Source organism: Malaya genurostris, chromosome 3 (assembly GCF_030247185.1).
Source record: "Malaya genurostris strain Urasoe2022 chromosome 3, Malgen_1.1, whole genome shotgun sequence".
Classification (NCBI taxonomy): Eukaryota; Metazoa; Arthropoda; class Insecta; order Diptera; family Culicidae; genus Malaya; species Malaya genurostris.
The window spans coordinates 133,856,527-133,871,517 of record NC_080572.1 but is presented as its reverse complement, the minus strand read 5'-3'; the positions used below and the strand labels follow the sequence as shown (position 1 = coordinate 133,871,517).

The window sequence follows — 14,991 nt, the reverse complement described above, 5'->3', positions numbered from 1 at the left end:
ATTTTACTGCACTCTGCCACTTTCAAGGATATTAATCATCTATAAATATGCATTATTTGTTTTAGTTCATTATACTGAAATTATATAGCTTACGTGACTTGGCTTAGACATTTTACACCTTATATGAATCAATAAAAGTTAATACTTTTATTTTAGCATTGTAGACAGTCACGTACCCAAAGTTTGGTGGGGAGGGGGGGGTGGTATCCCTAGCCCCTTTCGAGATCGAAAACAGATAAATAAAACATGTGTTACAGAAATAACAAGACAGTAAACGTAAAGAAATGTAATACAATAACAGTTTTAGTAGAAGTATTAGGTGCCTGTTAAAAACACCCGTAAAAGACACACCGAAAATTAGGTACATAAGCAATCTCAATCCAGAGTACGAGCCTGATTGTAGATGAGTTAATATGAATATGAAGTAGATTATCGAGCAAGGAAGAATAGCAACTTGATATTAAATCAACTTACCCAAATGGCCGAACGACACTTGCGAAAGCTTTTAGAAATATTAAAATACTCTAAATCAGTCATATGTTTAGGTACAACAAAGTACATAGGTAATGTGCTATCGATATCCATTTTGTCTTTAGAAACGACTCTCCATCCAGTTTCAGCACCACAGCGATGAACTTCATTCACCCAATCAGATAATTTATTGAACATGCATACTGAACGCTTCGAATTGATATACTTTTCTCTATAACAAAGGAATTAAAAAAAAATGTTTTCCTGGTACAAGAAATTACTTACTTATAGTTGTACAAAAACAATAAATTATGCTTAGCAGGAAATGCAAATTTCACTAAAGCATCGGCGATATACTTTCCTTTACCAATTCCAGCTTTTTTAAATCCGAGCGTAAATGTTCGAAAATTCTGCAAAAAAATATAATAATTTATTTTATACAGTACTTACAACTTATGTATAAAGTACGAGACATAAATATTGCGATGCTCCAAGCTTTCCGCGTTTCTCCATAGAAAGGTAATAGACCGCTAGTGTTATATACCATTCATCTCAGCTCGACAAGATCGGAAAATGTCTGTGTGTATATGTATGTGCAGCTTTCAAAGATTTTTGTTAGCTGGGACGTTATACAGAGCAAGCACGAAGGTTCTGTGACGAGGTAATACGACCCGGAATAATCGACATATTCCTCCCTAATCTACGCAACTTCGACGTCGTAGCACTGCATGAGTTTTGTTAATATGAGATGATGTGAATATGAAGTAGATTATGGAGCAAGAAAGAATAGAAACTTAATCTTAAATTAACGTACCCGAATGACCAAGCGACACTTGCAATGGTCTTAGAAATATAAAAATACTCTAAATCAGTCATACAGGGTCCACCATCTAACATTTTTTTAAACTAGCGGTTATTTCGTCATTGGTAACCTTAATGTCACCTTCTGATTCGACAGAAACTTAGTTTTATCCATCCGCTGAACGAAAATGGTTGTGTATACGCTTGAGGAACGCGTGAAAATAGTGCAGTTTTACTTTGAAAATCATGGTAATGTTGCGGAATGTGTGACAAAAAAATCATCTTCTCGGATGAGGCACATTTTCATCTCGGCGAGTATGTTAATAAGCAAAACTGTCGCATCTGGGGGACGGAAAACCCGCACGATGCATTCTCAGAGAGTGCGGGTTGGTGCGAATTTTGGTGTGGCGGCATCATTGGGCCATTTTTCTTCGAAAATGAGGCAGGAGCCGCCGCCACGGTCAATGGCGAGCGCTACCGCGCCATGATTAGCGATTGGTTCTTCCCGTTACTTGAAGAGGAAGACTTGAACAATATTTGGTTCCAACGAGACGGCGCTCCCTGCCACACAGCCAACGCTACGATCGATCTTCTGCGCACAGTCTTCGAAGATTGAATTATCAGTCAAAATTCGGATGTCGTTTGACCGCCTCGGAGCTGTGATTTGAAGCTGTTAGACTATTATCTTTGGGGGGCTGTCAAAGATAAGTGTTATGTGGACAAGCCAGAGACAATTCAAGCCTTGAAGGACAACATTCGTGCAGCCATAGCTGAAATAATGCTGCATACAATCTAAAATGTACTAAAAAACTGGACCGACCGTATGGCGTACTGCAAGGCCAGCCGAGGCAGCCATTTGAATGAAATTATATTCCACAATTAACTGGAACGATTTTACATTAATATGAAAAAATAAATTTTGAAATCGGATGAACCGTTTGGGTTTTATTGCATGTTAAAAAAAGTTACATGACGGACCCTGTATGTTAAGGTACAAAAAGTACATAAGTAATGTGCTACCGATATCTATTTTGTCTTTAGAAACGACTCTCCAAGAAGTTCAGCTCCACAGCGTTGAACTAAGTTTACTTAATCAGATAATTTATAAACATGCATACTGAAAGCATCGAGTTGAAATACTTTTCTCTAAAACAAAGAAGTCAAATAAATTTAATTTTTGAAGTGCAAAAAGGCGGGTGGGTAATGTCTGAGACATAACTGGATGTCGTGAATACGAAAAAACTGACACGCTCCCATCACTTTTCCGAATATCAGTTAGTTGATTGATTGTATGAATTGTGCAAGCTTTCCTCTTTTTCGCTAATAGAGTTTGAAGCAATGCATCTACATTAAAATACAGATTAGTTACATTAAACAGCTACTATTCTACAACTATATATTCCAAACCTGAAACAATTCCTTTTGAAATTTACTATAGTTTATTTTTATTGAAGCTATGAAGCTCGAAGATATCAGATTCTTCTCGAAATTTCAGTACCAGACAATTGCAATGGCCTGGTCTGAAATGTATCGACGATCTTCGATATGCAAGACTAATTTTAATACTAAAAATTATAATGATAATAATAATAATAAGTTTAGCCAGTTCTGATACGCCTGGAAAGTAAAATGCGCAAATCAACCAAATTTTTTGAACAAATGAAAACCTTTGTTCAAACAATTAGTTCATTTTTGTTTTCGGCCGCATACTAAAGTATTCACGACAAAAATACATATTGATCTGTATACGTGGCAACTCTGTTTCGCACGGCATATTTGTATACTAGTGTAAAGATGTGTTCAACATCATCACTTCCACTTTTGCATTGCCGTTCGTAATTGAATGTGTTAGTGACGGTACAAATTATTTAAACTTCTCGTGTGTGTCTTGTTTCGGAAAATGGTAGGAAAGCGACAAAATTCAACTAGTTCTTTATGATTATCTTTAGCACTGAAAAGCGCTTTGAATGGGCCTTGCTGGACTTTTTGGCTGCCTTTCTACCGGTTTTCGGTGCCATCGTGCTGACGGTGTCTCGTACGTTCAGAGTGGCTGCTTTAACTTAAATGACGCTATTTCTCACATCACATTTCATTTTATACCTGCTACTGGCAGCGGTGTACGGACAGCCCCTTTGCTAAAATTCCTTTCCTGTTCGCAGAACGGGAAACAGTGAGACGACAGGTCCTCGATGTTGCTCTCGTGTGTCTGACATCTGAAATCAAACAGGTTTTTCAATAGTGTACTATTGAAAAACTTCAATGTTGTTGCAATACACGTTCAAGTTGAAAATTTTCGATTCTATTGGTAGTTGGATTATATAAATCCTTCTATAGATCACTGAGCTATGAGCTTTCAAAATACGAGAAAGTCAAACGCGCCTTATGAATTATCCTCTTTGACACTTTGTTTATACCAAACATTTCAGAAAAGTTTAATTTTGAACTATTTGAGACTATGTCACACAACTGAAAATTTTATCATAAAATTGTGATAATATTTCCGATGCCATGTCGCAAGAATTATGTTTTTTTAATAAAATGCTTTTATTTGGCTCATTGCGGTTAGCTTAACGTGGCCGTTGGTCTTGTTGTTAGAAAGAGATGGAAGGGAAGCCATATTAAGGAGTGACCTACTCCCCTAGGGTTAGTAAAGGAGTATCAGGAGGGTGGGACCTGATGAACAATAAATCTTGTAATTAACAATTCATATTTATGCACAGCTTGTTTTTGCGTTTTCCGGTTGGCTTTTTCATGTTTCTTCCGGTTGTGGTGTAGTAGTGGTTGACCAGCACTGTAGGACATTTTTGGCGTTTTCTGCAGTCCGAGGAATCGTTCATCATATACCATACCGTTCCATAGAAGAGAAGGATGAGTTGGGCTGTAGAATGAAGAGAAAAAGAGGGCACTAGATTTGGACGTCTATGGCTTTTAAGAAGTTATAGAGGTAGGTCATGTAAAGAGGATCTCGGGTCGCCAGAACGTCACGGACTGGAACATAAGGTGGTCTACCTCGGGCCCGAAGGGAATCGATTAGCTGGAGTCTGGCGTCACAATACTCGGAGCACACCCAAACAACATGTTCGATGTCGTCGTATCCGTCACCGCAAGCGTAGTGATTACTCTCAGGAAGGCCCACACGATAAAGATGCGCTTTGAGCAAGTAGTGGTTGGACATAAGCCTTGATATTGTCCGAATAAAGTCTCGGTTCACATCCAACCCTCGGAACCAAGCTTTCGTCGATACCTGTGGTATAATGGAATGTAACCACCGTCCTAGACTTCCGTCATTCCAGGAGGTTTGCCAGCTGACGAGTGCCTCTTGACGAGAACGACTGAAAAATTCATTGAAGCAGATTGGTCTCTCATAGGTTTTACCATGTAATGCGCCCACCTTGGCCAGTGAGTCTGCCATCTCATTGCCCCTTACGGAACAATGGGATGGGACCCAAACCAAGGTAATCCAGTATGATTTTTCAGATAAAGCACTCAGTTGTTCCCGTATTTTCCCCAGGAAATACGGTGAGTACTTTCCAGGCTTCACTGAGCGAAGAGCCTCGATAGAGCGGAGACTGTCCAATACAATGAAGTAATGGTCTCTGGGCAAAGTTTCAATGATCTCAAGGGTATACTGAATTGCAGCTAGTTCTGCGAAGTAAACTGAAGCTGGATCACTGAGTTTATAGGAGACGGTGAAATTTTCATTAAAAATATCGAAGCCAGTGGACCCGTCGAGATGTGATCCGTCAGTGTAAAACATTTTATTACAGTCGACTTTTTTAAATTTGTCATTAAAAATATTTGGGATCACTTGAGGGCGTACGGGATCCGGAATTCCACAAAGATCTTCTTTCATGGATGTGTCGAAAAACACAGTAGAATTAGAAGTATCAAAGAAATGAACACTGTGAGGATTGTATGAAGAAGAATTATTGTTATGTGACATGAAATCAAAGTAAAATGTCAGAAATCGGGTCTGAGAATTACGCTCGACTAGCCGTTCAAAGTTATCGATAACCAACGGATTTAAGACACTACATCGAATGAGTTGTCGATATGAAAGATGCCAAAAACGGTTTTTCAACGGAAGGATTCCCGCCAGCACCTCGAGACTCCTCGTATGAGTCGATTGCATACAACGTAAGGCTATACGCAAACAACGATACTGGACTCTCTCCAGCTTGATGAAATGTATTTTCGCGGCGGAACGGAAACAGAAACATCCATACTCCATCACTGATAATATCGTTGTTTGGTACAGCCTTATTAGATCTGTTGGATGAGCTCCCCACCAAGTTCCGGTTACTGTACGCAAAAAGTTGATTCTTTTTTGGCATTTTCGTTTCAGATACCTAATGTGACATCCCTAGGTACCTTTGGAATCGAACCAGACTCCGAGATACTTGAATGTTGTACAGACTCATTATTAATGTTTCCATTTCGCATGCGACGGGCTGTATTCCACAGAGTGGTCACCGATGTTTCCCTAGATAGCCCATTGACGAACCGACGCCAGTAGCCCCGTATTTTCGCTTTGATCAGATTTTTCATAGTCTTTTCTAACGATGCGTATTTTTCGTAGTCTTCGCGATTCCCACTGTTGCCGAATCTTTTATACGCGGATGACTCAATTTTATACATTTCTGAGCATTCCTTGTCCCACCATGGGGTTGAAGGTCGCGTAGTGATTGTAGTTTTGGGTAATCGTTTGGTCTGGGCTTGCAGCGCCGCGCTGAGGATCAAGTCAGCTAGAGATTTGTATTCTTTTTCTAGCGAATCTGGTTGTTTCGTTTCGAGAGCTTGGGATATCGCGGTCGAGTAGGAATTCCAGTTGATGTTTTTCGTAAGATCATATGCCATATCGGCTGATGTTGGTGTTTGTGCACCAGTGGATATTGAAACCAAAATCGGCAAGTGATCACTACCGTGGGGATCAGGGATTACCTTCCATTTGCAATCTAGCTGTAGTGAGGTCGAGCAAAGAGATAAGTCCAGCGCACTAGAGCGGGCTGGCGGTCTTGGATTGCGTGTTATTTCACCCGTATTTAAAATTGTCATATTGAAGTTGTCGCTCAGATCATAAATTAACGAAGAACGGTTATAATCATATAGGCAGCCCCACCCCGTACCATGCGAGTTAAAGTCTCCTAAAACTAACCGCGGGGTGGGAAGAAGCTCCATGATATCTGCAAGTCGTCGATGCCCTATCGAGACTCTGGGAGGTATGTAGATAGAAGCTATACAAAGATCTTTGCCTCTAATTTTGATTTGGCAAGCAACAACTTCAATGCCCGGGATCGAGGGGATGTTAATTCGATAAAATGAATAGCATTTTTGATCCCTAAAGGTACCCCTCCATAGGAGTCTTCTCGATCCAGGCGTATAATGTTGAAATTGTGGAATTCAAAGTTTATATTTGAAGTAAGCCATGTTTCACACAATGAAAATACATCGCAGTTACGAGAATTTATCAAAAATTTTAAGGAATCTAGTTTTGGGATGATACTTCTGCAATTCCACTGGAGTATAGTGATCATACTCTTGATTTCTGTAGGTAGTTCAGCCATCGATAGATACGATCGCTGCAAGGAGGGGGCATTGTTCTGTCAACTGTTTTAAAAATGTTCTTACTGTTGGTAATAAAGCCATTAGAATACTTTTAAGAGAATCAGTTACATTGAAGGCTGTTAATATCCAGTCCACGATATCAGAGAATTTTAGTAATCCAGAGTTTGTCGGATTTTCTGGTTGTGTTTTGGGATCACTTGGGTTTTTCGGTGTCCCTGGAAGCGCAGGAAATTCCTGGTTGTATTTTAGAAATCCAGGCGGTATTGGCTTGGGTTCTACGGAATTTTTTTGGTTCAACTTTAATGTTTTATTTTCATTTTGATGTAGTATTTTTAGACCTTTGCGAGGAAGGTAAGGAGAGGACATAATTGGTCTTTTCCTATTTGTTCCTAGCTGAAGAGAAGAAGGTCCTGCGCCGGGATCATAAGAAGCATCAGCGTCAGTCGACAAAAGAGCAAACGGATTGTTAGGAGTAGGGGGAGTAACTCGTTTGGGGATTTCCGCGTAAGATCGTTTAGAATGCTCCCTCACGGTTCGCTTTAGCATTTCCTCGCGTTGTTTGTACTTGGAGCATTCAAAAAGATCATGCGGATTCTCGCCACATTAAATACACTTTTCGGTCGTTTTCCTGCATGAGTATTCCCCATGTCTCTCGCCACATTTACCACACCGTGGTTTGTTACAACAGTATGGTGCCGAATGTCCCATCTTTTTGCAGTTCAAACAGTGCATTACCCTCGGTACATACAACCGGACAGGTAGACGAACCCCTCCCACTAAAACGTAATTCGGAAGTGCAAAACCGGCGAAGGTCACACGAAAAGAGTCTGATGAGTAGTACTTCCCATCTTGTGTCGATTTAGAGTGCTATTGCTTGCACTCCAATATCTTCACTGGTTGAATCGGCATTCTTGAAGCGGCCAATCCCATCCTTCATAAGATCTTCAACCGTTAAACTCTCCTCGCGAACCACACCGTCGATCTCCACCATCCGAGAAGGTACGTAGACGCGATACTCCCTCGTGAAGATCTCATTGCTAGCAATATCGTTTGCTTGTTTCAGATCAGTCACGACAACGCGCAGTTTATTTGGGGACACCTTGTCAATGTGTTTCACTGCCGAGTAGTGCTTAGTCAGATCTCGAGCTATACTAAAGACTCTAAGAGATTTAGCTTTTGGCCGGAAGTATACCACCCACGGGCCATCCGATCCGTATTCCTGATAGACCTTCCGACGGAGGGTTGGTTTTTCCAAAGGGGTTGCGGGGATATCCATGTCAGATGTGTCACCATAAGAGTATTCGTCTAAATGTTCCACCTCTTCAGGTACATCATCATCTTCCCCGGGGTTCCCCCCATCGGAAGACATCTCCCACAACAACAAGATAAATAGAGCAAATAGATAGGGTAGTAAGAAATAGAAGGATAAAAATAAGGAAAAAACTACTTCACCGGTATGGTTTGTTGAGCCGATAGATGAGTTCGCTTCGATTGTTTCCCTCACGTGACCTTGATGAATCAACCACTGCTGGTGCCGATGTTATTCAGGTAGAAACGCTGCTACCGGTGTATATCACTGCCGATCACTTATTAGATCTAAGAAAGCTCTCACAACAGAAATGTAACCGCTAGTCCTTGCTAGGGAAACACCTTCGCACTCGAGATTTTGTATTTAATACCGTCCTGATACGGAGCAAAAAAAAAACAAGTGTATCGCGGACGACTGCTCGGATACGAATGGAGAATTATGTTGATTCATTAGATACAACAGGAGATATTCACGATCAAAACTTATCACTCTCTCAGAGAGTAAATTTTTAAAAGGAGCCCCATAGTAAAGTAAGTCGTATTCACGACAAAAATGCTACATGAGATTCGCACAGAGACCATGTGCCACTGGTCGACATGTGCAAAGACAACCAGTGATGGCCCAGCACACGTTCACCACACGAGCCAGTCCTCATACAGCCCGTGTGCTGTGTTTTTTCAAACCAGACCCATGAGCGTGTGCTAACAAGAAAAGAGAGCCGAATCGATAAAGCTCGTAGCTCGTTCAAATACGAAACACGCGAGCTAGCAGAAAACACGCACACTAGATCGAGAGTCGTGTGCTTCGTAGAACTACGACTACGGTATTGATGATGAATAATCATCACTATGCTATTTTTTCCATAAATACTGTTCGCTTCTATAATCCCACTGTTTCGTGTATCCCGAGATACAACTCATACATCGAATTAATTCACCCGTATCTTACCGTTATACGAGCGATGATCAAACAATTGATCAAGTGCGCCTTCTTGAAGGGTTATTATCACCATCGATGATAGGCAGAGATCAGTGCATGACTACCTACGATCGAAGGGACATCGCGTCCTAATTTACTGTGTTCTAGTTTAAGTTCAAATGTTTTAATATAAGTTGAAAGTTTAATATAAATTTACAATAAATAAGTTTACGGTCTGCATGAAATAAATGTGTGTTAATACAAGCATGTTGTATTAAATTGCGAACTGTGAGTACAGCATCGCTCGCGTGCAGCGGCAGCTGGGTGTCATCGCTGCGATCGAGCAAACAATAGGTACGGCGCGAAGCAATTGTTGGTTGCCTGCCGGACAATTTGTCCATATCTCTCCTCGGCTATCGACATGGTCCTTCGAGCCGGATAGACGACGATAGGAATCATCCGTCTACCCGGCATATGCTTTTCGCATAACTCAAAATAGTATGGCGGACGCGCCATTGTAGCATAACAAGTACAAGGCATTCATAATGCCTCACTAAGGTGAGTGCGGTTCCAATACTTCTATTTAAGTTAATTGGTCTACCGAATCTTAAATTTCTATGTGACGGATAAGCATCATTTGCTGTAATAGGACTAAACTTCTTCGTCATCACGAGTCGCACTAAGAGCAATTTACATTAAATTGGGGTCACCATTCCTTTCGATCGAGCACACCATTTGTCCGCCATTTTGAAGGTTCTGAGCGTTTCGGAAGACGGATCTAATTCTTAAAAAACAAACAGTTTATTCAAGGCATCCATTGGCCTCAATCAGGTAATTGAGGTTCCATTTTAACTATTTATTGTTTCGGTCTACGCGGTCTTTCGCTTGTAGGTGACTGTGCAACGAAATGTCGGCGATAGAACGCAAACTGCGTTCACTGAAAAATCGAAAACGCAGCATAATCACATCATTTACGGAAATCACTTCTTTCGTCACAAATTATCAAGAAGAGCGAGACACTGTAGAAGTATCGGTCCGGCTAGAAAATTTTGTTGCATTGTGGAATGAATTCAACCAGGTACAGGGCGAGTTAGAAGGCACGGAAGAAAACGAGGAAATCCTAGAAGCCTACTTGAAGGAACGTACAGAATTTGAAAAGGCGTACTATCGCGTTAAAGGCAAGCTTCTACTGTACAGCAAACCCAGCATGAACTCTCAAAACCCTCAACGATCGATGCCAGAACCAACCCATCAAATACCCCATGTTAAATTGCCCGACGTAAGATTACCAGTGTTTAGTGGAGACTTTGAAACATGGTTGAATTTTCATGATCTGTTCATATCACTTGTTCATTCCTCTACACACTTATCTACAATACAGAAGTTTTACTATTTGCGCTCTTCATTAACTGGTGAGGCGCTCAAACTAATACAAACAATTCCCATATGCAATGAACAATACCCAGTTGCGTGGAAAATGCTTGAGGAGCACTTTTCCAATCCTCGTCGTCTGAAGCGTACTTACGTGCAGTCTTTATTTGACTTTCCCTGCATGAAACGAGAAGCATCATTGGAGTTGCATTCCTTAATTGAAAAATTCGAGGCGAACGTAAAAATTCTGAAGCAGCTGGGCGAACGTACGGAACATTGGGATGTATTGCTCATTCATTTTCTGAGCACTCGTTTGGATACAATTACAAGGCGAGATTGGGAGGAATATGCCGAGATGAATCAAACGACGAAATTCAGTCAGTTGATAGAATTCCTTCAACGTCGAGTCAATGTTCTGCAAACGGTGGTTCACAAATCTGGAGACACGCTGTCACAAATAGTCACAAAAAAACTAACTTCACAACGCACTGGTTACCATGGAACTATACAAGGAAACATGCGTAATTGTCCAGTTTGTAGTGGATCGCATTCCATCTATCAATGTGAGACGTTTTCGCAGTATACAGCACATGAAAGGGAGCAGTTCGTTCGTCGCAACCAATTATGCAGAAACTGTTTACGCCGTGGACATATGGCGAGGGCTTGTTCCTCTGAAGGTAGCTGCCGCAAATGCCGCGGACGTCATCATACCCAATTATGCCCATCCCAAGGAATGGAAGGCAGTAGCCAAACAGCAACTATCACACCACAGCTCAACCAGTCGGATGCATCAAAACTTCCAAACCATCCTATTGGAGTTTCATCAACACCAGCTACTCATACAGGTGTGGTTAGCTGCAATGCAAGTAGTAATTTAAGAAACAGGATTCTGTTAGCAACAGCTATAATCATCCTTGTTGACGACAAGGGAAGCGAGTATCCAGTTAGAGCACTACTAGATTCGGGAAGTGAATGCTGCTTTGCTAGCGAAAGCATTTGTCAGCGAATGAGCGTTCGTCGAAGTAGGGTTGATCTCCCTATTGCAGGTATAGGACAATCATCTACATCAGTACAGTTTAAATTTAGATCGACGATAAAGTCCCGAATTTCAACATATTGCGATGTGATAGATTTGTTCGTGCTTCCCAAGGTGACAGTCGATCTACCGTCTCTAGCTATTGATGCCTCTAAATGGGTCATTCCGTCTGGAATTCAACTGGCGGATCCTTCCTTTTATGAACCAGGGACAGTTGACGTTGTGTTAGGTGCAGAAGTATTCTTCGATCTCTTCACTGTGGCAGGTCGAATTCCATTGGGTGAGACTTTGCCATGCCTTATAAATTCAGTCTTTGGCTGGGTCGTCACCGGAAGGATGGAAATTGTCGTCAATCATTCCCCCGTAGCTTGTAACGTTGCTACTCTGTCAGATATACATCGTGCAATGGAAAAATTTTGGATCATTGAAGATGACGCATCGCCAGCATACTCAATACAGGAAACGCTTTGCGAAAATCACTTTCGAGACACTGTTTCCCGCGACATCGATGGTCGATATTGCGTTCGTCTTCCACTGAAATGCGAAGAACTGAGCAAATTGGGAGATAATAAACAAACAGCATTTCATCGATTTCGTCTCATCGAGCGTCGAGTAGGTCGCGATGCTAGGCTTGCTAGTCAATATCGCGAATTTATGGAGGAGTACATACGGCTCGGGCATATGAAGCGCATTAGTCCAGTACAAGCAGAAACAAAACCATCATTCTTCTTACCACACCATCCTGTAATTCGAGAAGCAAGCAGTACGACCAAGCTTCGGGTCGTGTTTGATGCATCATGCAAGAGTGAAACAGGACTATCACTTAACGACGTCATGCTAGTAGGACCAATTATTCAAGAAGATTTGCGTTCCATTATCATGCGATCTCGTATACATCCGATAATGCTGGTTGCAGATGTTGCAAAAATGTTTCGGCAAGTTCGACTGCATGAGGAAGATACGCCGTTACAAAGAATTTTCTGGCGTTCGTCACCGGCTGAATCAATCGAAATTTATGAGTTGAAAACGGTAACCTACGGAACCGCTGCTGCTCCGTACCTAGCAACACGAGTCCTTCAACAGCTGGCGAAGGATGAACAACTGAAGTATCCTATCGCAGCCAAAGCCACGTGTGAGGATTTTTATGTGGACGACTTTCTCTCAGGTGGAAAAAACGTCGAAGAGGCCATTGAACTGCGTACTCAAATGGAAGCAATGTTTGGTTCAGCTGGATTACAGCTTCGAAAGTGGGCCAGTAATTCTTTGGGCGCACTAGAAGGTATACCAGAAGATAATCGAGCCCTGAAACAGACTGTCGAGTTTAGCCAGGATCAGACCATTAAATCACTTGGATTACATTGGGAACCACAAGCAGATTGTCTGAAATATTATTTTGAAACGCCTTGCTTTGATTCTTCTACAGCTATTACCAAACGTACTACACTCTCCTGCATAGCGAAATTGTTCGACCCACTAGGTTTAGTGAGTCCGGTAATAGTAATTGCAAAAATCTTCATGCAGGCACTGTGGAGCTTGAAGAACGAAAACAGTAAATCGATCGATTGGGATCAAGAACTTCCAGAAAATATGAAAAATAAGTGGATCTCATATTGCTCTCAGTTACCCCTATTACTAGAACTACGCATCGAAAGGCTGATTGTACTTCCCAATACAACTATCTTCGAACTTCATATTTTTTCAGACGCTTCCGAGCTCGCATATGGCTCTTGTGCCTACATTCGTTCGATGAATGCAGCAGGAGAGATAAAAATAGCACTTCTAACATCGCGATCTCGAGTAGCACCTATTAAACAGCAGTCCATCCCACGTCTTGAGCTCTGTGGGGCTCTGCTATCTGCAGAATTGTACGAGAAGATTTCGAAGTCGTTGCGTACTACAGTGAGAACATATTTCTGGGTAGACTCAACAACAGTCCTAAGTTGGTTGAAATCTCCTCCATCGACGTGGTCAACGTTTGTCGCTAACCGAGTGTCGAAGATTCAGCATGCCACACAGAACTGCGAATGGAATCACGTAGCAGGAGCGGAAAATCCAGCGGATATCGTTTCCAGAGGGCTTCCGGCAGATGATATCTTGAAGTGTGAACTTTGGTGGCAAGGATCGCCGTGGCTTAAGAAGCATAAGGAATTTTGGCCTGTTCAAATCTTTGAAAGAGTAGACAGTTCAGATACTATGAACGAGGCGCGAAGATCCATGTTGGCAGCAACTTCTCTGTCAGTTTCATTCATTGAAGAGTATACCTCTCGATTTTCGGATTATCAGCGTCTTCTTCGTACAACAGCTTATTGTCAGCGTTTCGCTAAAAACCTTCGATCGGAAAAGAAGGAACGAATGTTTTCAACCCTCACGACATCGGAAATCAGAGACGCAGAGCTAACACTCGTTCGGCTGGTTCAACGGGATAGTTTCCCTGCAGAATGGAAGTCATTGCAGGAAACACAGACAGTAGCTTCAAATTCTCGTCTCCGTTGGTTTCATCCGATAATAGGAACAGATAACGTTATTCGTATCGGTGGGCGGCTGGATCGCGCCACCGTTTCGTTCGATTCCAAACATCAGATCCTGCTGCCAGGATCTCACCAATTCTCCAAGCTATTAATTTGTTGCTACCATCAACGTTTGCTGCACGCAGCTGTGCAGCTCTTGACAAACACCATTAGGCTTCGATTCTGGATTCTAGGAGGTCGTAGTGTAGTGCGTCGTATTATACACGCATGTGTAACCTGTTTTCGAGCCAAGCCGAAGTTAGTCGAGCAATTTATGTCCGAGCTTCCGTCTTCAAGAGTAACCGCATCAAGACCGTTCTCCACAGTTGGAATTGATTTTTGGGGACCTATACATCTCAAACCTAGACACCGACGTGATGCACCACCGAAGGCATATGTTGCAGTGTTTGTCTGCTTCTCCACGAAAGCCGCTCATTTAGAGCTAGTCGTTGACCTTACTACAGTCAAGTTTCTGCAAGCCTTTCGTCGCTTCGTTTCAAGAAGAGGGTTATGTTCTGATGTTTGGACTGATAACGGAAGGAATTTCGTCGGTGCAGCCAACGACATCCGACGGTTGATTCGTGCGAAGGAATTTAAACATAGTATGGCCCGAGAATGTTCTGACTGCGGAATACGTTGGCATTTCAACCCTCCAAGAGGCTCTCACTTTGGCGGCCTCTGGGAGGCAGCCATAAACTCGGCTCAAAAACATTTTGTCCGAGTGCTGGGTGACAGGAAACTCGACTTTGACGATATGGAGACACTTTTAACGCAGATTGAATGTTGCCTTAATTCACGTCCTCTTACAAAACTTTACGAAGATCCATCAGATCTGCAGGCTCTAACACCTGGGCATTTTTTAATCGGAACTGCGCTCAATTCTGTTCCTGACAACAACTACGACTCAATTCCGTTTAATAGGCTACATCAATGGCAGCAAATTCAAAAAATTCTGCAAGACATCTGGAAGCGATGGCACGTTGAGTATCTTGCAACACTCCAACCACGCACAA

The 14,991-nt window shown here is 42.0% G+C and overlaps 1 protein-coding gene across 4 annotated transcripts in view; it reads right to left on the bottom strand.

The window, feature by feature from the left end:
• Positions 1-14,991, bottom strand: part of LOC131437280 (myotubularin-related protein 10) — a 271,863-nt gene that overhangs the window by 28,060 nt on the left and 228,812 nt on the right. For 3 of the 4 annotated variants that reach the window (XM_058606525.1, XM_058606521.1, XM_058606522.1), the window contains 2 exons: positions 757-881; positions 475-703 (listed from right to left, as the gene is read on the bottom strand). The exons of the other annotated variant lie outside the window; for it this stretch is intronic. In XM_058606525.1, coding sequence (XP_058462508.1) covers positions 475-703; positions 757-881 — 354 coding nt within the window. The remainder of the gene's footprint in view (positions 1-474; positions 704-756; positions 882-14,991) is intronic. 4 annotated transcript variants of the gene reach the window in all.